This window comes from Tupaia chinensis, unplaced genomic scaffold (assembly GCF_000334495.1).
Source record: "Tupaia chinensis unplaced genomic scaffold, TupChi_1.0 Scaffold000207_1, whole genome shotgun sequence".
Lineage (NCBI taxonomy): Eukaryota > Metazoa > Chordata > Mammalia > Scandentia > Tupaiidae > Tupaia > Tupaia belangeri.
The window spans coordinates 2,106,906-2,134,021 of record NW_006159682.1 but is presented as its reverse complement, the minus strand read 5'-3'; the positions used below and the strand labels follow the sequence as shown (position 1 = coordinate 2,134,021).

The 27,116-nt window shown below is 38.1% G+C and overlaps 1 protein-coding gene across 9 annotated transcripts in view; it reads left to right on the top strand.

Moving 5' to 3' along the window:
• The window catches only part of ELAVL4 (ELAV like RNA binding protein 4), a 204,161-nt gene that overhangs the window by 98,308 nt on the left and 78,737 nt on the right, over positions 1–27,116 (top strand). For 2 of the 9 annotated variants that reach the window (XM_006147262.2, XM_014587361.1), the window contains exon 1: positions 5,039–5,269. The exons of 1 other annotated variant lie outside the window; for it this stretch is intronic. In XM_006147262.2, coding sequence (XP_006147324.1) covers positions 5,261–5,269 — 9 coding nt within the window. In that variant the 5' untranslated portion in view covers positions 5,039–5,260. Of the gene's footprint in view, positions 1–1,837; positions 1,979–5,038; positions 5,270–5,844; positions 6,036–15,897; positions 16,122–27,116 lie in introns of those variants that run through there. 6 more of the 9 variants (XM_006147261.2, XM_014587362.1, XM_006147258.1 and 3 more) reach the window with 4 other exon arrangements.

Genomic DNA, 27,116 nt, shown 5'->3' with positions numbered 1-27,116 from the left:
CAGTCATATGGAACAGGTCTGTTTAGCCACATCGCTGGGTAGCATGGCAGATGGTAGACCGTCAATGGGTGGTATTGATTGGCTGGATTTGCCTTAGGGTAACAAGACTATGAGTCTTTAAAAACCTACTTCATCCTATTTTTCTTTGTGCAGCTATGTACAGTAGTGGTTTTCTCTTCTCTTTCCCCCCAAGCCCCAATATTTCCTTTTTCCCTTTTCAAATCAAACGTCTTTCCTGGTAATCAAAATAGAGAGGTTACCTTGAGATAAACACTCTTTAAATTATCACCAAGGCAAGAAAACTCAAGAATATTTTATTTACTAGGCTGATTACATTTTAATGTTTGAAGAAAGTGACATTTTTTAATTAGTGTTTAAGACATATGGTGAGTGTACAAATTAGCTTATTTCATACAACCAGAATTTGATGAGAGCAACTCCTCCTTCTCACTCCCCAGTTAGAAATTGTCACTTGAAACTTAATATATGCAAGGAGGTTAAATGGTATTAAGTGATGCAGACTTGACTTAAAGATGAAGGAAACAGCCATGTCATGTGTGGCTAAATGTTGCCGGGATGGTCAGGAAAATACTAGTGTCGACATCTGTGTTTGCAAGAAGATGTGGAAGTTCCAGAGCTTTAATTTTGTCCACCCAAGAAAACAAAATCCCAGGTATCTGTGTGTTGATTTCTGTTTAGATGCATGGGAACATAAATGGCGCATGCATGCTTTATAAGTAATACTGTTCTTAAAATCAGGCCATGTAACAATGAAAATCATGTAATTTATTTGTGTCCAAGTGATCCTATATCCTTTTAATATCCCTCTTTCATCACTTGGAGCTTTCGACTTGGGACATTCTATTTATTTCTGGCAGAGGAACAGATTAATTGGAATGGAGTGGTACAATAGAGACGCCAAGTTAGCAATACATTCGAAATTGCATACAACGGAAATGTTCCACTTTGAGGCGGATCTTAGAGAAAAAGACCAATACTGAGTAGATATATGATTGCTTTGTTTCATGGTTGTTTGTAACTATTCATTTAATTGTGTTTTTAAAAAGAGATGCTTTAGATGTTGCTTTTTTAATTCTCCCCCACCCCCAGATTTTCACTTTTAAGCATTTGGTTATTTCCTATCATGAAAGACCTATCCAATAAGCCTAATGTTTCACTCAGAAGAAAAGTTGCAGCCTTAAATTCTTGCCTCCATCTTGTACGTGTTTTGTCCCCATGCACACTTTTGAATGGGTTTTCATCATGTGTGTGAATATTTTTCTATTTTTTGCTGAAGGAAAATATTTACGTGGGGTTTTTGGCTTTTCCCCTTGCTCTGTGTTGATTGTATTTTTCCTGTTCATCCTTTGCTAAATGAAACAAAGCTTGTTTGTGTTTCATTCTTCACAGTTCTTAATAGAATTGGTGGTGTTCTGTTTTGTTGTGTTTCCTCGCTTTAAGTCAAGAGAAGGAATTTTATTTATTTATTTTGACAAGATACAGTGAGAGACAGCCTTGCCTGTTAGGATGCTGGCATTTCTCATGTCACATCCTACACCCAAAAGCTATTCCAAGGGAGAAAAAAAAAAAGAAAGAAAGAAAACAGTCTTTTAAGATGGTTCATTTGAATCTGTGCACTCTACCCACCTGGTGGTTATATAGTGAACTGTTACTTTAAAGAGTAGTTTAAACACCAGCCATGTTTGGGGCAGGCTGCTCTTGCAAAGAGAGCAGTACATATAACAGGAGTCTACTGTGTGAGAGATAAGAGGAAAATTCAGCTCACTGACTAGAGGTTTTAATGTGCGAACTCTAGGGAAATAATATATTGACTGTTCCGTGGCGCGCAAGAAAATTGAAGAACCCTTTGCAGACGGAGTGCTTTGCAAAGGATTCTATCTGTTTCTCTTAAAACAAAATCTGTGGCAAGATGTTTGAAATCAGCAGGACGCTTAATGCTGCTTTGTTAAATAATGAGGTAATATTTTGTCACTTTTTTCTGGGCAGCATCTGTTTTCCCCCCCCTTCATTTTTTTCTCCTATGTTTATGAAGGATTCTTTCTTTTTTTTTTTTTTTTCCCCTCGTGGAAGTCAAGGAAATTCAATTTACGCTTCCATTTCTGTTTGTTCCTTTTGGTGCTTTTGGAGAATTTGGTTGTCTTTTTTATTTGCAGTTTCAGCCGGCTGCTGTTTCCTAGCCCATTGTGCCACGTAAGGCTTCTCCACTGCGCGGAGTAGGTAGTTATTAACGCTGAATTGGCTTCTGGTACAGTCCATCTGGACTCTGTGTGGGAAAGCTGGCTGCCGGCAACTGATGCTGAGATATCTGCAACCTTTGGGATGTGTGCATGGTGGCGAGGGGCTGACTGATATGAGATTACTTCTTTTAAGGGAAATTGTTATTAATGAGTCAAGAAACTGCTCATTTATGGTAAGAGGGATACAGCGGCGCTGGCAGTCCCACAGCTCTGGGATATCATTTTTAGGTTGCCTTAGCTGCTTGAGTGAGACAAGTTTCTTTCTGTGGTGGTGGATTGTGGCAGAAAAAAGAAAAAAAAAATCATGCATGACTGGGAGACTCGCCTGCCTGATTCTTGAGATAATATATTGAGAATCTGTTGCTTTACAAATGTCACACCACTGATGTAGCGGTCAGCCCCTCACTCTGAAAAATGAATGGAACTATTGGAAATGCGATAATAAGGTTGACTTTTCCCAACAATAGGATTCTGCCTTTGTCTTTAGAGAAAAGGCCTCTGAGGACATTTGTGCATTTGTTTGAGGATTCTGTTGAAAGACTTTCGAGTAGAGGTTTTTGGAGAAGTGATCAATATACAAAGTGCATGGATTTTTAAACCTGGAGAAGCTAGCTAATTATTTATACTGTAATATATAGTTACTGTTTAGGAAAAGTGGTCAGAATAGCTTTTGGTTATACCTGGCATTAATTTATGGTTCATCGAGTATGCTGAGGTTAGTATGGATGGGAAGAAAAGGGCTTTTTATAACTCTTTTATAACCTCCAGAAAAATACCAAGTAAATATTTTGTTCCAAACAAACTGTTTTGAATTTGTGTGTCTATCAGTAGTGTGTCAATGTTTACTTCCCACAATATTTTTATATTTCGAGTTCGCACTCGGAGTTTCTGTTGTTGATTTGGGGCACATGCACCTACTCTGTGTACATATGTTGAGCCACTTAGGGCACTTTAACTTGTGAATTCACCCCTAGTACCCAGTTCAACAGATATTGTAGTAGTATTGTGACTCATAGGTCTCTTTATACATTTGCTGAAGAAATTATTTTAAAAGTTTACTTCAGTATTGTTCCACTTGAAGAGATTATAGATTTGATATTTGTACTTTTGTTTTTCATGTATTTTCATTTCTAATACACTTATTTATAATCAAGTTTAATAGTTCATGCAGTGTACCCACCACTTATTGTATTGTGGTGTATCTGTATTTTTTTAGAGTGCATGTGTGCGTATGTTTGTTTGTGTGTTCATGAAACAGTAGCTTAGAATAGTTTTAATCTTTAAACAAGTAAAAGTTGTTTTCTTTTCTAATAATTTTTCTACAAGACCGTTTACTCTTGGACTTTGGTGCCCAGAGGTATAGCATATTGTTTGGCCTTATTTCTACTCTGCCTAGTCCTAGCTTGCTGTCAGCTCCAGCCAGAGATTAAAGATTATGCTGAATTATGTCTTTGGTAATATTTATTACCTGTGTGCATTTATTGAAGAACAAATTGGTTGAATTATGAATTAAAGGAATAGTGATAAGTAAGCCTTTTTGAATAGGTGTGAGGCATAAACTTTTCAAGTAAGCCTCTTTAAAAACACAAACCAGAGAAAAACAATATACATTACTGAAGGCCTGGTAGGGTAGAAGTTATGAAATGTATAATATAGGCAGACGAATGCATATGTCACCACACACTTGCTAAATGTCTCTTTGCAAATGTTTTAAGAGGCCAAAGGAAAAAAAAAAAAAAAAGACATCCGTTCCAGGGAAGAAACAAAATCACTTGTTCAATTAAGCCAGATGTGCATTCTGCTCAGGTTATCAAATGAGGCTGTTGTCAAAAGCATGTTTTACTTTTCTCTAAAGTTTTTTTTAGGGAAAGCTAAGAGAGAATGGATTTTAGTGGATTTTTAAAAAATTTAGATCATGCCCCTTTCCAAGTTGAGAAATAAATTCATTTAAATAAATCATTCATCATTCTCTGTTTTGAAACACTCAGACAGAAGGCAGAAAGGTATAAGCTGACAGCTGCCCCCCCCCCACCGCCCTCTCAGTTTTTTTCTCCTTTTTGTTTATTAGGAAAGAGTTTTCTGAGGCAAACTTACATGAACCTAGTTCACTGAGCAAGCCTAATTCAAAACTTGCTGGCTCTTGAAATGTTGTCCATGTTAGCTGCAGAAGGAGCATTACTTCTAAAAATCAGCAATATTGGGAAATAATAAAGTTAAAATGTAGATGTGTTAGCACATTAAAGTGCTTTTGTTGTATCTTTAAGCCTAGAGGCAGATCATTAAATATGCATTTCGCTAGAAAGCAACTGTCGAGAAAGATAAGGTGGTTGAAAATATTCCACACTGAAAAAGCCCTCCATCAGAGGGGTGGGATGGTGCAGCCCTCAGGACTGGGAAGGGAGGACACTCCCACTGTTAAGGTTTGCAAGCCTCCAGTGACCTGCAGTTGTTACAGTACTTTTGAGCTAGGAGGAGGGAAAAGGTAAAAATACAAGTATGGCTGTTGTTGCTTTAGCCGGGCCTTAATTACCAGACACAAGGAGCAGTTCAGAAATCTGGTCTCTGTTGTTGTAGAGGTCACCAAATCATTAACATCGTCAATCTGGCAGTAGCTAATTTAAATAGCACCTGATGTTGCAACGCCTCCTTTCGTTTCCCCAGCCAATCAGATCCTGGCTTCAGCTGACAGATGGTCCCATAAATGGATGTAAAAAGGGGAAGCTTCGAGCCAATTTCAGCAAGGCTCTGTTCAGTTGTTCTTATCTACATCCTAGAATCGGGGGTCTCAGCTCACTGCTCCTTTTCTTTCTTTTTTTTTTCTTTCTCTCCCACCCCTGCCCCCCTCCCCACTAATTGATTTACTTTGCAATCATCCGCACTGTGTTTTGTGGATCTTTAAATATATATAACAATAGTAGTCATTTAAAAAATATATTCTGAAACCTTTTCAAATTTTAAGAGAAGAGTCGAAGCTCTGCAAGACCCAATATTTGCCAATAAGAATGGTTATGGTAGCTATGACTAGATTTATAATCTGTTGTTTGTGTTGCTGGAGGGAAGAAAAGCATCTACACCTTGACCAGTCTTATGCTTGCACAAGAGTTTAGTTCTCTGCTGCTGTTTGGTTCCTACATTTACTATCTCTTTTGTGTAGAGAGTGCGGGTAGGTCCTTTTATTGAAAAGCAGTGGGGAGACAGATTGTCATTTTTAACAGGTCGTTGTCAGTTTTCCCTTCAACATAAAGGTGGGGGTTGGGGGAACTAGACTAAAATAATTGCTGGTTTATTGAAAGAGGTTTTTATTACTTGAGACCATAATGGCAAAGGAAGGGTTTTCTTTTTGTAAGGGTAAGGGGGGTTGTCTACGTGCCTGGGTTTTGTGGGGCTGGGAGTGGATGCAGCAGGGTTAGGAATCTCTCCATTTGCGTGCTGGAAATTTAAACCTCGAGAGGCAGCTCCAGGATACTGAACGTTGAGATGGGCAGTTGTGTTTCGGGGGACTGCGCAGTCAAAACGGCAAAGAGAGTGATTTATTTGGGCTTCAGTAAATGCTGCATCTTGTATTTCAAAGAGTTTCCTGTCATGACCTCATAAAAAAGAGGAGGCGGCTTGTATGTGTAGCGGTGCCTGGCGTGTGGAGTTGTTGCTTCCTTCTCTGGGCAGCCGCTCTGTAAGAAGGAATGTCAGCTTTTACATAACGTTCCTTTCCGCTTTTGACACACTGTGTGAGGGTCCATCTTCTTCTGATCACAGATGGAGTGGAATGGCTTGAAGATGGTAAGTGAAAAGAGGAAGGCAGCTTGGAGGTTCCAGTCGTGTGTGTGTGTGTGTGTGTGTGTGTGTGTGTGTGTGTGTGTGTGTGAGAGAGAGAGAGAGACAGGATGGTGGACTGTGCATCGTAAATCACTGTGCTGATCGTCTGTGTGTGTGTGTGTTTGTTAGTATTTCTCTTTTCTGAAAACCAGAATCCATCTCCAAGTGTAATGGCACTGCATGCACACAAGGCACACACACTGCCTCTTCCATCGAACACACATTTTAGCCAAGCAAGATTGGTGTCTTTTTTGACAATCACAATGTCACCGTCACCGTTGGCTGGCGTGTCCACCACCTCTCTGAGCCTTCAGCGGAATTACACGACTGTTAAAGTTAAAGGCACATTTCTTTTTCAGTCTCGTGTTAGGAGTGATGAGGAAGGCTGGGAATGGGGTGGAGGAGGTGAGATTCAGTACCAGCAGATGCAATTGTGAAACAGGACTTTGGGATGTGGAAGGGGAAGTGGAAAACCTTTCTGCCGAAGTAGTAAATCTATTTTTAGCATCATCTTTTTCTGAAAAAAGAAGCAGGGAAACTCCTTGAGTGCCGCTCCTGTTGCCTGATGTTGACCCTAAAGATATGGTACAAAATGGCACGATCAGATGCCATGAGTGCCCACTTCGACTTTGAATTTTCACCAGCAGTAGCTTTCACGGGGTTTCAGGGCTGGATTGGGGGGGGGGAGGTGAGGCTGTAAATTCATATCCATCTCACTTAATTTTTGCTAGAAAAGCCTGGGGAGGACTTTTCGCTCTGCATAGATGTTATAACAAAGCTGTGGTCTTTTTCCCATTCTTAGAGGATTGCCTTTGTCTGGCTGCTTGTTTTGATGGGTGTAAAACAAATAAGATTAGACCGAGCAGCCCAACTGAAAGCGATAGCTGGGAGGAAAACCCAATGAAAGGTTGCCGGGGAAACGAACAGAGGAGAAGCCGAGTAGGGAGCAGGTGGCTATCATGAGAACACACTGCAAACAGTGTAAAAAAAAAAAAAGGGGAGGGGGGGGACAGGACCTCGATTATCTTTGCTGTTCTTTGTGGCCGGCCCAACTTTAATTATTCTTTATAAATAGGTGTTAATTACATTTCTAACTCTGGTTTACAGTGATTTTTAGAAATCTGTTTTTAAGCATCTGTTCTGTCTCCCCTGATTTTTTCTTTCCTTTTTTTTTTTTTTTTTTTTTTTTTAAAAAACAGAGGAGAGGGGGAAGGGAGAAAAGGGAATCTTGCCTTTTTTTTTTCCTCTCTTTTCCCCTTTTCCCTGCTGTGAAATTGTACGTGCAAAAAATCGCAAGGAATCCTGTGAGGCCATTTGAAAAAAATGTAAATTATATTGAATGAAGTTGACGGAAGCATAATAGTGAACTCCCACAGCTGATAGGTTCTGCAAATGATTTCTTAGAAATTTCCAGCAAATATTCATAGAAAAAAATATATAAGTAGAATAGATTTACCCTAAGCAGTGATTTTGTGTTAGGTGATACTGGTATTTTTACAAAATCATATGTTGATACTATAGTTCTGGGGAGTTCATTGTATCTCTTATTTTATATCCCAAGTAGAAATTACTTTAAAAAATAATAAATGGAGAGCTGTACCCTAGCCTTTTGCTTCCCGTCCCTCCCTATGCTTCCAGGCACAGGATCTATCAAGCTACACCCTCATAACCACTGCCTTTCATTTGGTATTTGTTCTTGGTTCTGGTCTTGGCATAAACTGAGTAAAAAGCTGATTTTTTTTTTCTCTCCATGTCTCTGAACGTCTGGGACCCATGCATGTGCCGGGTGGTAGGCACCTCTCATTTTTTCTCTCTAAGTGTTTTACTAGTAGTCTCTTTTACCCATGATGGTGGATACCAGAGGACTGAAAGGTATAGTACTTAAGTGAATAGGAGGTAGCATAAGAACAAATGAAATAATGATCTGTTATTGTTTCTTCCTGAGGGACAAAATAGATCATGATTAGGTCTGTAATTTGAAATGCAAAAGTGAGATATTTTAAAAGTCTTGAAATACAACAAAAGGTTAGGAAATGTAATTGGCTTTATTAAAATTACCCTTAATTTTTACTCTCCTCATTGCAAATCTCCACACCTTATTCCCCTTCCCATTCTTAATCCTTACAAATGCTTATTTTTGCTTTGTTTTCTTATTTGGAGATTTAGAATTTTTGTTTCAACTCTTAAGGGACAAACAAACTTTTTTGTCTTATACTTGAACCTTGCTCCCATATCCTGAGTATATAAACATATGTCACTTTTAAAAACAGAATGGGCCTTTTAAAATGATCTCCAGTGTACTTTTTTCTCCCAAGAATTAAATGACAATTTTTGGTTAGGGAAAAAATAATTTTCATAAAAAACTATCATCTTGGCTTGATTGTAAAAAAGACACGTGGTTCTGCTGCTGACCTTTCTCGCTTCTTTGTCTTAAAAATATTAATGCCTATTACCTGCATGTGGAGGTGTGCCTTTATGGCCTCACAAGGCTAAGTGTGTATTTTTTAAGAAGTGAAAATTTGATTGGAATTATTTCTTCAAAAATCATCCGACTACATCACAGTTTGAATGGTTAGAATGTCCATATATCTCATAGTATTATCATGGCTAAATCATTTAGTATTTAAATTTTCAAAAAGGTAAAATGAACATAGGTGGGGAAGTAGCTGAAACATTACTTTCAGAATCATTGATTTACGAGACGATTTTAATATCTCGCTTTTTAAAACCTAACAAACAACCTAACCATGCATTTGTGATCTCAGTCCCATTCATTCCTAACTGCCATTCATTCAAGTCATCCTTCTGGCCAGATATAGATGGGCTGGCTCTGTTTGATGGTTTGCGCAAAGCCTTAAAACTTTTTTTCTCCTTATGGCCCTTCCTTGGTCTTTTGAATACTAGGGTTTCATTAAGAGTGGAAGGACAGATTGTTGTGAGGTAGTAACAACAGGACCTTTTTTAAAAGAAAGAGAAACTATTTGTTTGCATTTTAGCTCTAAACTGAGTCTTGAAATAGGCTTTGGGACATGCTAGACTTCAGATATTTTAAACAGGATTTCTATTGGGAAAATCTATTTGAAATTTCAAATCTAGAAATCATTGCAAGAATCATGCTTTATGTGTTCGTGTGTTCAATATCTCTAAAAGGATTTCAGGGTGAACTGAGGTGTTTTTCTCAAGTTAAAGTTACTATGAACAATGAAAGAGCTTCCTCAGGCCAAGTCCTTTTCTTTAGTTTGATTTCTTCCTTTGCACTTGTCTCCTTACTGTGAGTGGCTTCTCTTTCTGTATGTGGACTAAATATCATTTCTCCCATGAAGAGATATGCTGCTTCCTTCAGCCCTTGGCACCATAATTCCTTATACTATATACATATATATATATATATATTTTAGTGGAACAAATGATCTGTGTGTACCGCAAGTATGGAATTGTGATCTTGACAGAGGTCATTGTATGTGAACAGAAGTACTTTGGCCTTGACAAATTTCTTTATCAGTTCCAGTGATCTGTGGCCACCAGGCACTTAATCTATATGTCTGGACACTTAATATGTACATTTGTTAGTGAGCTGACCAGTGGATGCTAGATATATGAGTGCGCTTGGAAATGCTGCATTGCAGCATTTTTTTCCCCAATGTCATTGGGAGTTTGGTGGGGTAGGAAGGGATATGAACATTCTCAAGACTTTATCTTAATATTTTCCAGTCGAATTTCCAGAATTGTTCAATTCCCCTTTTGAAAGTAAAGTCAATGTTTCATTGCCTACTATCTCTTCTCCCATTCATTTGATGGATACGTGGAAAGTATGTGTGTGAGAAAGAGAGGGAGAGAGACACTGTGTGCATCCATCTAAGTGTGTATGTGGATTCCTGCCTTTCCTTATTTGGTATTATCAAATGTGTATTCACATGTACTTGCAAGTATATGTGCATCTATAAATGGAAAGAAAACCAAACTGGGTCTGGAGTGCCTTCTCAAGAACTCCAATAAGAATTATCTTATTAGAAAAATAGGAAGCTTTAAATATTCATCAAAAAAGATATATCCAACCCTTCAGACTTCCATTAGTAACCAAACACCTTCCTTTAACTGCCACTTAATAAACTATAAATGAAAAAAAAAAAAACGAAACTATAAATGTGCGAATCCATAACAATATTTGTAAGCTCAAAGCTGCTCTTTGAATCAAGAAGTTACATGTAAATTAAAGTGTGTGTGTGTGCGTGTGTGTGTGTGTGTGTACATATGTACAGGGAGGGACAGTTGTTTTCTTTGGGACATTTGAACCTAGTCTTTTACCATTGGTAAAAATAAGGAGGAGGGAAGGTGGCTGTGTCAGCATTCTGTGCTTTGTTTAGTAAGTGTGTGTGTTTGTGTGTGTGTGTTTTAGGAACAGCTTTGTATCTTTGAAATCTCAGCATCTTTTAAAGGTAGAGAGCTGTTATAGGGCTTTTAGGGACAGGGGGCTTTTATAGGTCTATAAGGGTGGACAAAAGGTGGTCTGTGGGTGGGTAAGAGTTGTCACAAGCAGTAATTGTCTTAAATTAGGTATATAGGGATGAAGGGGGAAGTCAGGAGGAGGAGGCTGGAGGACAAGAGTGGAGAGGGGTACCAACATGTGGATCAGTTCCTTTCCGGTATAGGAGATAATGAGTGATAAATTTGAACTGGTGCAGTGCGGAATACCCGATGATTTCCCAGAACCTTGACTTTGCAGGTTCATTACTTCCTTGCTTGCTTGTTCACACCTTTAATTATATCCAGTTTGGGATGGTAGCTGGGGGCACCAAAGAGGAACCATTTTGTTTGTTGTTTACTTCATTAAGTATTCAGGCAGTGTGTTCACAATAGCTTTGGAGCATCAGTGTTAGGAATCAAGTACTTTGGAAATAAAATTGTTATAAGAGAACAAAAAATAAAGCAATCAGCCAGCTAGTTTGCTTTGGATGTTCATATCCACTCTGTTTAATGGTAATATTTATGCTGTTCTTTGTGCATTCATTAAGAAATAACTTATGCTGTGTCAGTGCTCTTGATAGGCTGGTGGCTTTCTCGCTGTCTCTCTGTCTCTATCGCCATCTCTATCTCATTCTTCCTCCCCACACCTTCGCCTTCACCCAGACTATTTTAAGACTGACCATTTTTCACTTTGGAGATGCTCGTTATTCAGATTCTTGTTGTATCTAGCATCAGAGATATTTCTCCCATCGATAAGGACACCCTCCCCTGTCCTGCAAGGGTAATGAAATGCTGAGAGCCATAAAGGAATTCTTACATATGTTTTGGTTGAGAAAGCAGTAAAATGTCATATATGTATATATATATATATACACACACACACACACACACACACATAATAATGAGTATAATTGTTGTGCATCATTTTTTGTCATTTTTGGGAAGCCTTCTTTTTAATCACAAGAGTAAAATGAAAGCTAGTATACGTGATTTTTTTATATATATTTCATACGTCTCTCCTGAAAATAACCTCCCTTGGACTCTTAGTTTGAAACGTAACATTTAAACTCTAGTTTAATTTTACAGTTATTAATTTTAAACTATAAAAATGTAATTTATAAATATTTTTTCTATAGGAAGTTCAGTCCTTTTTTTAGGATATGGGGAAGCAGAGAAGCCATTCCAGCCAAGATGGCGAATCTGGAAAACACACCACAGCACAGAGGTTTCCTCTATCTGCACTTCGTGGCATCCAGACCTCTCCTGCTTCTATGCATCAGTTATCCTCTGTTGTTGTCTACTCTCTTGTAACAACTAAACCTTGAAGTTGTTTTGCCAACAGTGTTCATAGCAGAGGCTGGCTGTCATTCATTGTTGGATGAAGATGTATTTATTGAGGACTTACTGTGTGCATTTTTTGGAATGTGGAATTTGGCATCACTATTTCTTTTTCCTTTTTTTCTGACACTGTTCAAAAGACAGAGAGGATAAATCCCTGTGACTGGAGATAAAGTTGGGATATTTCAGGGGTCTGAAGGTTGTATATTACACAGAGAGGTTTGTGTCATTAGAAAATTTCTGTCAGAACATTCAAGTAAGTGAATGTTTTTCCTTTTGTACTTACAAGAGCTTGTGTTTGACTCCAAAAGACAGAAATAAAAGATCTTCTACACATTTTTGTCTATAAGGTTTGATGTATCCAGATGTCTACTCTCAAGAAGAAGTCAACTTTGGCCATTAAAGAGAATTTGTCTTACCATCAGCTGTCCATGAAACTTGGGCTGGAACCTGTTAATTTTTTAGAAATATGAATGCCTTGTTTCTGACAGAAATGATGCTTGGAATACCTTTTCCTCTGTTACCATCCAGGGACACCTGAGCAGATAGTGACCTGTTGGCATGCCCATGTACAAATTGGAAGTGTGCTAGTGGAGCAGAAATCATAGTTATTTTATCATACACATTTAGAAACCATGTACTATGTGTGTGTGTGTGTGTGTGTGTGTGTGTGTGTGTGGTATGGATAGACAGCTGTGACCTCTGGTTTATAGCGAGGTATGCCAATAATGGCTTCCCCTTAAAAGTTTGCTTTCTAATTTGTACATGAAAAATAACAGGCTGAGTTGAACTTTTTTTTTTTTTTTTTGAATGCCCCTTTTGAAGATGCAGCAGTAGTAAATACAGCTCTAATGATAAACTTAAGCTCTAAGTGCTATTTAAAAGTCTGTAGTGGAAAGGCTGACAACTTGCAATCTTTACTAATGAAACTTTCATTAGGAAAGTACTCACTTAAAATGGAGTAAACGACTAAGTCTGCAATTTGTGATTTTGACCAGATTTGACTCATCCTTTCTTATGTTACTTTTTGTAATATGGCCAACTACATATCTAAAATTCTGGATATTGTACATGTCTTTAACATTAATTATCTCTGTTGATGCACTGGGTACAGACAGTATAATTCCCACAAGTCCAGATTCTTACTGTAACACCAAAACAAAAGTGATATTTATGAATAATATTGGGAAAGTTGTCCTCATAGTAACCATTCCCCAAAGGAAGCTTTACATAAATGTGCATTTATTATTCAGGATATTAAAAGGGAATCCTTAGCTTTTACTTTTTAATTTGGACTAAAATATGTAAATTGCCTTTATTTTGGAGTTGCTCTGTTTTAGGTGGCTTTGGGGGAGGATAACTTTCTAGCTTGATTATATTTTAATTGCCTCTGTAGTGGAAAAGGTTCCAATCTTGAAATCAACCTGGTTATTGTGATGAGGACCTGGAGAGCCAGTGTGCAGATGGGGCTAAAAAGATCTTATATTGACTTACACACATATAAGAAAATTTTATTTGTATTACATACCACTATTACCATGCCTTTGTTAGAAAGGCCAGCTCAGAGTCCATGGCCTCTGGCCTCACAGGGCCTTCACGATGTGCCTGGACAAGCTAGCCTCTCTGGAAGATTGTTCTGTGTCTTATCAAACCGACAAGTGTGAAGGGCTTCAGAGTCTGAAGGACTTAAATTAAAATCTTGACTTATCCAGTTAATAACTGGATGAGGTACTGCAACTTTCTAAGCCTCTATTTCTTTACCTCTAAGATGGGGATGATAATGTCTGACTCATACGGTTTCTATGAGAATCAGATGAGACAATATTTGAAGGCACTCATCATACATAGGACCTGAAATTGAAGGTGCTTAAAGGATGTTAGGTCTCTTTCAGTCTGTCAGTCTTTCTGTCTTCTGGCAAAGCCCCTTCTCCCGGAAGAGGCCCATCTGCCCATGCCAGATGTCCTGGGAAGTGACACTGCATGCTACCTTCACAGTCTCCGTTCTCTCCCCAGCATGTCAAGGGGAGGTGATACACAGTGGTTTTTAACACAAACTGATAACTTCCTTGAATTTGTGTGACTTCAAGGTGCATCCATCATCTCCTTTGAATTAGAATTACTTAGGATTTAGTCATTAAAAGAAAATAAAAGGTGATGATGAAGTTAATTATAACTATTTTTCTTAATTTCATTAAGGAACATTTTAGGAAATGTAAAAATCAACCAGAAAATAAAAAATTGGTCAAGTTTAACTGATATGGCCATATTGTTTCTGTTTGTAACTTGTGAGTTATTTGGCTTTTATCCAGAAACCAACTTGCTTTAGAGCTAGTTTTTCCCCTTTACCATATCAGTTTTTGTTTGTTTGTTTGTTTTTTGTTTTCCCTCTATCCTCTTTGTTTTACCAATAGGCTGAGTTTTGAAGCTCTATGATCACAGAGTGGTGAAGAGGTTGAGGCAAAAGTGGCTTAATGAGATTTTTCTAACTTGCCATCAGTTTTCCTTCTTCTGCTTGGTGAGGCAGGATGATGGATGACTTTGGCAGTGTAAACAGCTCTAGAAGTGATCGGATTGACTGAAGAGATTTGTGAGATGTGAGCAGAATGCTGGCCCTCGATTTATTACCCTCCCACTTAAAGAGAGAGAGAGAGAGAGAGAAGGAAGGAAAAGTACCACAAAGGCCTCGACATAGGGGTTCTTGATTACACACATTTGGGAAGGGGTAGTGGATGATATCAAGACTGACACTGGCTGGCCAAACCTAGCTTTGTACCTGTTTTCCAAGACTCTAGAGGGGTAAATAAATAGGCACAATAAACAAATTCACAGACTGTTCTAAATTGGGACCTGTTGCTGTTACCACTGAAGATGGAGAAATAATATGAACAGTTCCTAAAGAATTCTAAGATTTAAACTGAAAGTGTAACCTTAGAACATTGTTTTGCTATCTTTTTAGTTTATTCATTCATTCTTTTCAAGAGTGATAGATTGAGATAAGAGTGATAGCACCCTTAAAAGGGTTTTGATGCCATGATCCATTCTCAGTACCAGCCAGTGTGGGCACGTATGCTTCCCATACCCAGGAAAGTCTCAGGATGCAAATCAGAAACCTTTCTATGTGGGTCAGCCTTGCAGAATGTGGCGTTTTACCACAGCACCACCATCCAGCCACGTAGCATTGTTTAATTGTCATCATTGTTAAATTCCACATCACACTACCATGGATGTGAAGAGGAAACTTTTTTCTTTAATTTATTACTTGAAACTAGGGAAAGTGGTTATAAGTTGATCTGTCTCCCCAAATGCTATTTTGTAGGCCCTAAGATTTTTTTTTTAAACCTTCACCGTGGAACTGACACTAGAGCTTTTCCCTTTCTACATGAGTCTGTTTCAAGGCTTCACCAAGAATCTCCTAAGGATTTTGCAGATGTATGTTTATATACTTTCTATGTGATATGTAAGATCTCTGGAAGAATTTGGTTGATTTCTGGGATGCATTTGTATGGGTAGAAATACATTTGTTTAAAAAAACAATGGAGGCTTGAGTTTGGAGAAAGGTGATATAAAAGACGTTTCTTTATATTTGAACATATAATAACCTCACATCTTTTAATGAAAGACTAAAAGTAGATGATTGGATACGTGATTTGAGCAAATTGGCAGTTAGGGGACAGGTGGATGTTCTTTGGACCTCATTGCTAAATAGGCATTTTGTATTATAAAAAATTAAAAATTCATCCATACTTAACTCAACTTAAATCTCAGTTTCTTCTTTTTTTAACATTTCTGTCTTGAGACCTTCCACAGGAAGGAAAAAAATAAAACACTTCAAGCTAAGGATAGCTTTAGAAAGAACCCTGAACAGGTCTCTTGGTTAGTAAACTTTACAGACACGGACATGCGATTATACAATCTTAAGAGTATTCTTCATGAACTATTAGCCTATATCAATTTTCCAAGAACAGGGAAGCAAGTTTAATTCTAGAACTCTACTGTTCCCAGCACAATTCTGTGACCATGGAGATCATATCTCATATTCACTCAGCATTGTATAATTTTTGCCTTATGACGTCAGTTTGATCTCTTTACTGTAATTGGGGCAGTTACTATTAACCCCTTTTTATGAAAAAGACAGCTAAGCCATTTGCCGGAGATCACATGTTTAGAAAACTCAGAAGTCCTCACTCCAGAGTGTTGGAGGATATGTCCAACATGACCAGCATTTACTATTCTTGGGGAGAAAAAAAGGTAATTCTTCTTCTAGATCACATTTTTCAGTGTGGCCTCAGCAAATATATATTGCATGTCTGTTGTATATAAACCGCATTCTAGGTGCCTCCTGGAATGTCATAGTGTTTAAAACCTATTTTAATATAGTAGATAATGACAGGCAAAATGTGGACAATGTCTCAGAGGAGGAGATACAAAATACAGAAGAGGGAGACATTAGCTCTTGTTACGAGAAGCAGAAAAAGCCTCAGAGAGGAAATGCCTTTTGAGCAGCACTGGGAAAGCTGGATAGGCAAGAAGAAAAAAAAAGAGAGAGAGAGAGAGTGAAATTTTACGTGGAGGGAATTGTATGAGTAAAGGCATGGGGATGGAAATGTACAGGGCTTTCTTAAGGAATCATAAATAATCTGATGTGAATTTAGCGTAGAATCTGTAAAGGTGAAACTAGAAAGACAGGTAAAAGCTAAGGTTTAGGATGCTTCAGGTGTTTTAACTTGCTTTTAACTTTGTATTGGTAGCTATGAGGTATCTTAGATCAGAAAATTGCTGTTTCTTTGCATGGTCAAGACTTGTCTTTAGTAAGTCATGATTTCTCAGAATTTGAAGTCACCTTAAAGATGACTCTAAATTAGATATCAGGTTGTTTAGAGGGAATTGGCATTAGAGCACTCCTCTGGTCATAATCTTATGACGATGCTTATTGGTGAAGTCACATTAAAGACTGCTTTTAGGATTACAGTGCCAGAAAACAGTAAGAGGAAAAATATCCACTTTAATTCAGATCGTAAAGTAATGTGCCATTAGAGGAGTACACTACATTCTTCACCAGCAGGTACAGGTGCTCATTTTGCCAGATAGCATTTAGCCGGAGAGTATATGGTGGCGGGTCGGGAATAAGCTTATTTTCTTTAGTATAAAATGTACCTGCTTCAGCCTTCTAAGTGCATGAACCAAATCATTCTTGTCTTGTTTGGTTGTCTCTTGGCCCCGGAGGCAAAGATATCGCATTAAATGCCCTCTTATTTCAATGTCTAGTACACAGTAAGTACTCAATGAATGTTTATGGAATTAAGTTATCATAGTGTGGTTTTTATGGAGGTTTGGGGGCTTTTTTTTTTAAGAGACTAAACTACAAGGTCAGAAGATTTGTGAATCTAGGATCTATCACCAACTTGTAGGAGTTTAGCCCACGTCACTTAACCCTTTTCAGCTTCTTAATATGTAAAATGTAATTAATACAACTTCACGACTTAATGGGAAGATTGGTTAAACTTTATCCTTGATACCTTCTAATTGGCAGGATAAAAATATTACTGAATTACTAAGTTCTAGTTTTATATATAGTTATTCTATTGGGTTTTGACCAGCATTAAAAAAAAATGGAATGATTGAATGAAATAAAATAGAAAATATCAGTGACGGTTACTTATAAAGGTAAGTAAAATATTTCATGCAACTTTTGTTTTAGTTGCCTCTATTCTGAGTTGTAATATGAAGTTGTGTTCAACATATTTCTTAGTTTTGTGTTTTTTACTTTGTTGGGTCATGGTCAAAAAAGTTCAAGAAACATTGTTCTGGATGATAGTGAACTCTGTATCATTCAAAGGAAATAGAATCATCAACTCTTCTTCAGAGCAATAATGTGGCAAGATCTCTAGTATCTTCCATATTATTAAAAAAAGGCTGACTTTTAGTTATTTTAGATTTAATATGAAGCATTGTATTCTAAATCTTTGAAAACTTATGATGCCAACACAGTATATGTTGGAACTCTATATTAATTAATGTATGTATTAATTAGTAAATTTTATTTCTTGGCTGTGCTACCTAGCTATACCTACAAAGTAATAATAATAGTAATGATAATAATAAGTAATGGATATTATGTAGAGGTAGGACTAGAAATAATAAGATTAGCTTTCATTTCTTACTGATTTAGATGCTGTGCCTTATAAACACCATCTTTTTTAATCCTTAGAACAATCTTCAAAGATGAATGTTGATTTTCTCTTCAATGGATAAGCTAACTGAGGTTTTGGAAGGTAAACTAAGGTACACAGCCAGTGATTGGTTGGACCAGGATTTTATTTGAACCCAGGTCTTTCTGATTCCAGAGCAAAATTTAAAAGATTTATTCAGTTTTATGAAAATGTATTTAAATGCCTACTATGTGATAGCACTCCCCCCACAAAGATAAGTGACTCAGTCAGTCTCTGCCCTTGAGGGTTTATTAGCTGCCCTTGGGGTTTTACTATGTGTGAAGATGAAAAAGACTTGATTTAATCACAACAGGAAATAGGACAGGCACTCAAAAAAGTGCCAGGAACATATTAGGCATTCAATAAAGATTTATGGAATTAAATGGAAGTCGGATTAATCCTCATCTAGGGCTCAGGGAGGGAGTGGGGTGAGTACTGGGAAACTTTTGTACTAAAGAAGCACTATATACATTTTTACTCTGCACAGATGTCCTTACCTGCAATGTGGGTAGATCCATCTGTCCTAAAGCCATTCAGTGCCTTTTGGAGCTCCTAAAACTGGCAGCTAAGAAAAGCCAATGAGAGCTCAAGAATTCAAATTGCAAACTTCAAGTTTAATTCAACTAGAGGGGACATTTTCCATTAGAGTATGAAAAGCGGCAGACATATTTGGAAAATAATAAATGGAGGGCAGGCTTCCTTAGAATGGAAAATAATAATTATTGTTATTGTTGTCACTTTTATTATGACATTTATTGCCTTATAACCTCAAGCAAGTCACATTACCTCTATGAACCTCAGTTTCCACATTTGGAAAATGATTAATACCACTCAGGGTTGTGAGGCTTAAATAGATCTGTTGGATAAATACTTATTGAGCACTTACTATATGGTGAAGAGCTGGCTGTCTGCTGAAAGTGATGTGGGAATTAGAATTCAGACCCCCCACCACCACCACCATCTGGAAAGTCTACTCCTGAGAGAATACAGCACACTACAGTCTACCTTGGGGTATGAATATTATTGTCATGTACATGTTCTTTAGCATCATCAGAATTTCAAGTTTATTGAGGCTGAGGGTAACCATGATAGTGGTCTTTTTATCTCCTCCTATCCCTGGGCCCCAGCCTTGCCTCTTGGCTCAGTGTTACCTTACACTGTAGTCGCTTGATGTATCCAGCCCAATTTAGCAAATATTTACCAAGTTGTTCTGAGTACTGTGGGGGGGAGGGGGGGAATAACATTTGTTGAAGTGTTGAATTTAAAGTGGCTTTAGAGCACAAAAGGGAAACAGTATCATGAAGTAGTGACATACTACATTAGTACTAAAAATGTCTGTGGGCTAATCAGGAAGAAAACAGGGCCCTGATGAAAATTCTAGAGAGCCTATAAAACAATGTATTCTTTCTTTCTCTCCCAGTGCTGTTTTGTTTGTATTGCATGGAGGAACAGTGTGTTTGGTATAGGCACACAGTTGAGATAAGATCTCAGAGATGGCTACTCAGTTGATGTGTAGCTCAAAATCAAGTCTGACCACCTTCACAAGGCCCAGGAGATCCTCTGGCTCAACTTGCTTTCCTTTCTAGGGCCTATCTGCAGTTCTCTGCCTTCCATTCATGCTCCACTGTGGAAGTGAACCATGCTGCGCCCTATCTGTGTTCATCAGCTAGGAGACTGAGAACCCTTGTTCTCCAATATCCTTCTGCTGTCTTCACCTGGCTTCATGAGACAGCTGGGAGGCCTATCTCAATCAGAAAGGCTTACCTAACTCACTCTCAGTTGGAGCTCCCTCTGAGTATGGTCAGCATTCTTCCATCATTGGCCCTCCATGCTGCGTAATCAATTGCTGATTTGTCTATGTTCCACCCTACCTCAACAATAAGGGGGAAGGGAGGAATCTTTGTGCCTGGTACCTGGTAGGTGTTCAGTAATTAACTGAGTGGATGAAGTAGTTGACTGTCAGGCTGTTCATAATATGTTCCCATCAGGTCCCTCTAGCCTGGGAGTGCTGTATTAGACCCCAAACCCCCTTGTCATAAAGACTGGTTTTGGATACTGCTATGGCTTACAACCACAGTTCTATAACTTTGAGATTAAATCTTGAATATGTCTATTTACACGAAACTTTTCCTGATCACTATGACTCATCTGTAATTCCTCAGTAATTCTTCTTTCATCTAGACTCCTTTATGTCATTTGCTCTCTGTACCACGCAGTTAACAATGATACATCACAATAATAGCGACCCTTTATAGTGTATGTGTCAGGCTTTGCAAAAAAGATACATTAGTTAGGTTAGCTCATTAAACCTCATAACTCTAGGAAGCAGGTCTTTTTATTCCTATTTTGAAGAAGAAGCTCTATGTAGCCTAAGTAGTTTGCCCAAGGTCACACAGCTAGGAAATACTAGACTTGGAATCCAACGCATAGTTTGTTTGATTCGAAAGCCTATATTCTATTTCCCATTACTCATCCATAAAAGGAATTAATGAGAAGCACTTAGCATGTGGTTATGAATAGGGACTATTGATCAAGACCGTCTTGGTTCAAATCCTGGCTTTACTAGTTGTGACTTTGGGCAAATCATTTTTATTCCCTGTGCCTCAATATCCTTATCTATAAACCCAGGTTGATAGTGGGGTGGTTATGGTGCTGGACTCACACATGGCCAACTGTGGTTCAAGTCCCAGACCCAGTGGCTTGAAAAATCACACCAGGTATGTGTGCATGCGTGCCCAGGATCCCAAAAAGAAAAGGGATTGTGGTGTGGCCATTCCCCTGGGAGGTTATTTCACACTATCTCTCTCTCTGGTGAGCACAAACTCCTATGACAAAATCCTCTTTAAAAAAAAAAAAAGATAGAGACTTGAAACAGTGCTTGGCACATAAAGCAATAGTGATTGTCATCATCATTATTATCATATAAAATTAATTTTTGTCTCTTTCTTCAAATATTGCTGAATGCCTGCTGTATGGCAGACACTGCTAGGTGCTGGTAATAACAGCAGTAACTGAGACAAGTCATTGCTCTCATGGAGCTTTCATTTTAGACAATAGAGTAATTAAGTAGATATTATATATTATATAATAGCTTCTAAATTCACAAAGTGAATGCTATTTTTAAAAATAAGAGAATTACAGTAATAAATACTTATTTATGGACACACAGTGCGGCCACAGTAGTTCAGCTGATACCTTGCTTCTAGTGACCTGGAGCAATTAATACTCAGTTTTGAAAGGCCAAGCCTCACACGTCCAGCTGCTGATGGCTGAAGTTATGGACTTGCCCGACCTGCTCTCAGAATAAGGTAGTCATCCCTGGAATGAAGCAAAAACTGAATGATTGGGTTGATGTATCTGGACCTCTGGAAAACCCAACACAGAGAGCTGGGGTCCCAGCCTGTGAAAGAGAGGCTCTACTCTGTTTCCATGTGTTAAGCTGTGAAATGGAATAAATGTTCTGAGAAAGTTAGAAAGAGGGTTTGGCCACTTATTCAGATAAGAATAGGGTCAACCAAGGTATCTTATCAAGTAAATCTGATGGCTCCTTGCAGCAGCCTGAACCTAGAAGGGGTGGTGGTCATTGGCGTTATCATAGGATTCTTTTTTTTTTTTAATAGAGGTTTTTGCTATAGGACGCGTGCGCTCGCCAGACAGAGAGGCAGAGAGACAGAAAGTGAAAATCACCCCCCAGGGGGGATGGCCACACCGCAATCCCTTCTCCTCCATTCTCCTCTCAGGATCTTGGGCACGCACACACGCGCCCAGCGTGAGTTTTAATCCACTGGGTCCGGGACGCGAACTGCGGTCTACTACGTGGGAGTCCAGCGACATAGCCATTACGCTAACTGCTGGTCCCAGGATTCTTCATTTTTATAAGAGTATTCTATGGCTTAAAAGCATCAGCTTTGGAGTCTAAGAAAAAGGGATTTTTTTCCCTTCCCACTTACTTGTGGTGTTTGGATCTTGATAAGCTTGCTAACTTGTCTGAGCCCCAGTTTATTTAGTAAAATAGGGGTAAGATGTTCCTCATAGGCTTGTTTAGAGGATTAAATCTACATATATGTAAAGAGCCTGGCTCAGGGCTCAGGGCACATTTAATAAAATTAGATTTTAAAAACTAGTTTAGTTTCCCTGAAGTGTGCATTTTAGGTATTGGTCATTTGTTTCTAGGCTCACAGGGAAGAAAGACTTAGTCTGAAATATGAGAGCTACTTCCCATCCCATAACTTTCAAGAAGAGAACAGATGGTTCCAAAACATAGGATATAGCATCTCTGAAAGGATTGTGAATGCCAAAGGAAAATAAGATTAGATTTGCTCCAAATCAATACTATTAAGACTCGGACTGCCAGTCTCTATCATAGGAACTATCTTGACTCCATCTTCCTGGGGTCACAGGCCCTTATAGACCTAATGCTCTTTGAAGAAAAGTCCTTGGTAAAAAGGGATTTGGAGTGCCAGCAGGTGGCCTGGTGGTTAAGGCACTGGACTTCTACGTGGCTCACTTTAGTTCAAATCCCAGACCTGGTGGCTTGCTTTCTTGCTTTCCCTCTGTCTCTCTTTCTCTAGTCAAATAAAATAATAATAATAATAAATTAAATTAAATTAAATAATTCTTTACCCAAAAAAGGCTTAAGAGTCTGAAATCCTGAGTTCAACTCACTTAACAACCTACCTGTTTAACAACTGTTTGGATTTATGACTAGTTCTCCAGAGCAAAGTCATTTTCTAGTCTGTATGAGTTTCAGGAATCCCCCTTCTCAGTCTTTGTCTCTTTCTTCAGTTAGTTTTCACTACTCAAAGCATGTGAAATCACACAGGACTACATATTTCATTTATAAATCTGTACTTCATTGCACACCCATAGTAGTATTCTAAATAAATAAAAATAATAATACCAGATTTATATTATTGTTTATGCTGTGTCTTGTCACTTTTTGGCACTTATCTAATGTATGTTTTTTGGATAGAATTACATAATTCTAGTGTGGTGTCGCATGATATCTATTGAAAAATTTATAACCTATGGTGCCAGGATACATCTGCCTTTAAGCTCCTCACTTATTGACCAATTTCATTTAGCAACCTAATTGTGGGAACAGAACTTGGTCTTTAAAGGGGAAATGCATTAACAGGTTAAGATTACTTTTGAATGGTGAGTGAGGTAGAGAGATAATTTGATTATGTCCTTTCTTTCTTTTTAAAATTCGATACAGAATGCATGTAATTACTAGAGAGGAGAGATGAGAAAGCATCCCCTAGAGGGGGTTGGTCACCTCACATTTGCTTCATCTCCATTCTCCTCTCGGTATTTGGACACACAGACATGCCCAGCATGTTTCTCAAGTTGCTAGATCTGGGACTTGAACCACATAGTCAGCCATGTGAGATTCAGCAACCTTAACCACCATGCCACCAGATGGCTCTAATTTATTTTTTCATAGGTCAAAAATATTTAGAGAAGGACTCCTAGACTAACTTGCATTGTAAATATACCTACTTTATGTTCCAGTGTGAATAACTAGAAAGCACTAGTTTTAGAATATATCAATAGATACAAGCCTTTATGTGTTTTTATCTCCTCTCTCCATTGTGTATACTGTTCTGCAAATTAGATTAAATTGTTAAGATTAAAAAGAAAGAAAAAGAAGGGTACTGTTTATTCTCATCCCAAAGCTTCTTTGTTTTCATTAGCCATGTGTAGACTTAAAATTACTTTAAAAACAAAACAAAACTCTCCATCAAACACATTTAAGAATAGAATAATTTTCCGAGCATTTGGCAGCACACTCTTTGTGCAGAGCACTGGGTGAAGCCCTAAATATTTTCTTCCTCGTGTAGTGGCATGTTAGTATTGTGATTCTCTCAGAATTTATTTGAGCCCCTTGGCCACTAGTTCACATTTGTTTTGATCCTGTTGCCTGAACTCATCTAAAATAAACAGAGCAGGAAGAGTGAAGAAAAGGCTTAAGTTAAGGATTTAAAAATATAGAACCACATGTTCCTCTTAGGTTTTCTCACCAAACAGAGGAGCCTGGTGGGTTGGAAAAAAAGGAAGTTTCCTCCTAGGTCTCTATGTTCTCTCCCTCCAAACTATTCAGTCCTAGCACCCTGCAACTGCTTCTGAACACTGAGCCATTCAGTGGGCATTGGTTGAATTCTTTCTGTATACTTCATGCTAGGAGCAAGAAGTCAACCAAATCCTGACCTTACTCTCACCATTGTAGAGTAGCGAAGACCAAGGCAGAGGAGGGAAAGAACATTAAAATTTCACCACACTCATATGGGCCCTATCAACAATCCCCTATTGATATGATCCATGTTGCGCTTGAGAAGACTGAGATGCAGAGTGGTTAAGTAACTTGCCCAATGTCACACAGCGAAAGAGGAAGTTGAACCTGGACAATCAGACTCTAGTGCTTGTGTTCTTAGCTATTATACTGTGCAATAATTACTTAATAAATACTTCAATTTTTAATTGGGTGGATGTAAAAGGAATTACACAAATATTCTTTTTTTTTTTTTTTTTTGGAGAGATTTTTCACTATAAGGCACGTGCACTCGCCAGACAGAGACATAGAGACAGAAAGCGAGAAATCACCCCCCAGGGGGGATGGTCACAGGATTCTTCATTTTTATAAGAGTATTCTATGGCTTAAAAGCATCAGCTTTGGAGTCTAAGAAAAAGGGATTTTTTTCCCTTCCCACTTACTTGTGGTGTTTGGATCTTGATAAGCTTGCTAACTTGTCTGAGCCCCAGTTTATTTAGTAAAATAGGGGTAAGATGTTCCTCATAGGCTTGTTTAGAGGATTAAATCTACATATATGTAAAGAGCCTGGCTCAGGGCTCAGGGCACATTTAATAAAATTAGATTTTAAAAACTAGTTTAGTTTCCCTGAAGTGTGCATTTTAGGTATTGGTCATTTGTTTCTAGGCTCACAGGGAAGAAAGACTTAGTCTGAAATATGAGAGCTACTTCCCATCCCATAACTTTCAAGAAGAGAACAGATGGTTCCAAAACATAGGATATAGCATCTCTGAAAGGATTGTGAATGCCAAAGGAAAATAAGATTAGATTTGCTCCAAATCAATACTATTAAGACTCGGACTGCCAGTCTCTATCATAGGAACTATCTTGACTCCATCTTCCTGGGGTCACAGGCCCTTATAGACCTAATGCTCTTTGAAGAAAAGTCCTTGGTAAAAAGGGATTTGGAGTGCCAGCAGGTGGCCTGGTGGTTAAGGCACTGGACTTCTACGTGGCTCACTTTAGTTCAAATCCCAGACCTGGTGGCTTGCTTTCTTGCTTTCCCTCTGTCTCTCTTTCTCTAGTCAAATAAAATAATAATAATAATAAATTAAATTAAATTAAATAATTCTTTACCCAAAAAAGGCTTAAGAGTCTGAAATCCTGAGTTCAACTCACTTAACAACCTACCTGTTTAACAACTGTTTGGATTTATGACTAGTTCTCCAGAGCAAAGTCATTTTCTAGTCTGTATGAGTTTCAGGAATCCCCCTTCTCAGTCTTTGTCTCTTTCTTCAGTTAGTTTTCACTACTCAAAGCATGTGAAATCACACAGGACTACATATTTCATTTATAAATCTGTACTTCATTGCACACCCATAGTAGTATTCTAAATAAATAAAAATAATAATACCAGATTTATATTATTGTTTATGCTGTGTCTTGTCACTTTTTGGCACTTATCTAATGTATGTTTTTTGGATAGAATTACATAATTCTAGTGTGGTGTCGCATGATATCTATTGAAAAATTTATAACCTATGGTGCCAGGATACATCTGCCTTTAAGCTCCTCACTTATTGACCAATTTCATTTAGCAACCTAATTGTGGGAACAGAACTTGGTCTTTAAAGGGGAAATGCATTAACAGGTTAAGATTACTTTTGAATGGTGAGTGAGGTAGAGAGATAATTTGATTATGTCCTTTCTTTCTTTTTAAAATTCGATACAGAATGCATGTAATTACTAGAGAGGAGAGATGAGAAAGCATCCCCTAGAGGGGGTTGGTCACCTCACATTTGCTTCATCTCCATTCTCCTCTCGGTATTTGGACACACAGACATGCCCAGCATGTTTCTCAAGTTGCTAGATCTGGGACTTGAACCACATAGTCAGCCATGTGAGATTCAGCAACCTTAACCACCATGCCACCAGATGGCTCTAATTTATTTTTTCATAGGTCAAAAATATTTAGAGAAGGACTCCTAGACTAACTTGCATTGTAAATATACCTACTTTATGTTCCAGTGTGAATAACTAGAAAGCACTAGTTTTAGAATATATCAATAGATACAAGCCTTTATGTGTTTTTATCTCCTCTCTCCATTGTGTATACTGTTCTGCAAATTAGATTAAATTGTTAAGATTAAAAAGAAAGAAAAAGAAGGGTACTGTTTATTCTCATCCCAAAGCTTCTTTGTTTTCATTAGCCATGTGTAGACTTAAAATTACTTTAAAAACAAAACAAAACTCTCCATCAAACACATTTAAGAATAGAATAATTTTCCGAGCATTTGGCAGCACACTCTTTGTGCAGAGCACTGGGTGAAGCCCTAAATATTTTCTTCCTTGTGTAGTGGCATGTTAGTATTGTGATTCTCTCAGAATTTATTTGAGCCCCTTGGCCACTAGTTCACATTTGTTTTGATCCTGTTGCCTGAACTCATCTAAAATAAACAGAGCAGGAAGAGTGAAGAAAAGGCTTAAGTTAAGGATTTAAAAATATAGAACCACATGTTCCTCTTAGGTTTTCTCACCAAACAGAGGAGCCTGGTGGGTTGGAAAAAAAGGAAGTTTCCTCCTAGGTCTCTATGTTCTCTCCCTCCAAACTATTCAGTCCTAGCACCCTGCAACTGCTTCTGAACACTGAGCCATTCAGTGGGCATTGGTTGAATTCTTTCTGTATACTTCATGCTAGGAGCAAGAAGTCAACCAAATCCTGACCTTACTCTCACCATTGTAGAGTAGCGAAGACCAAGGCAGAGGAGGGAAAGAGGAAGTACC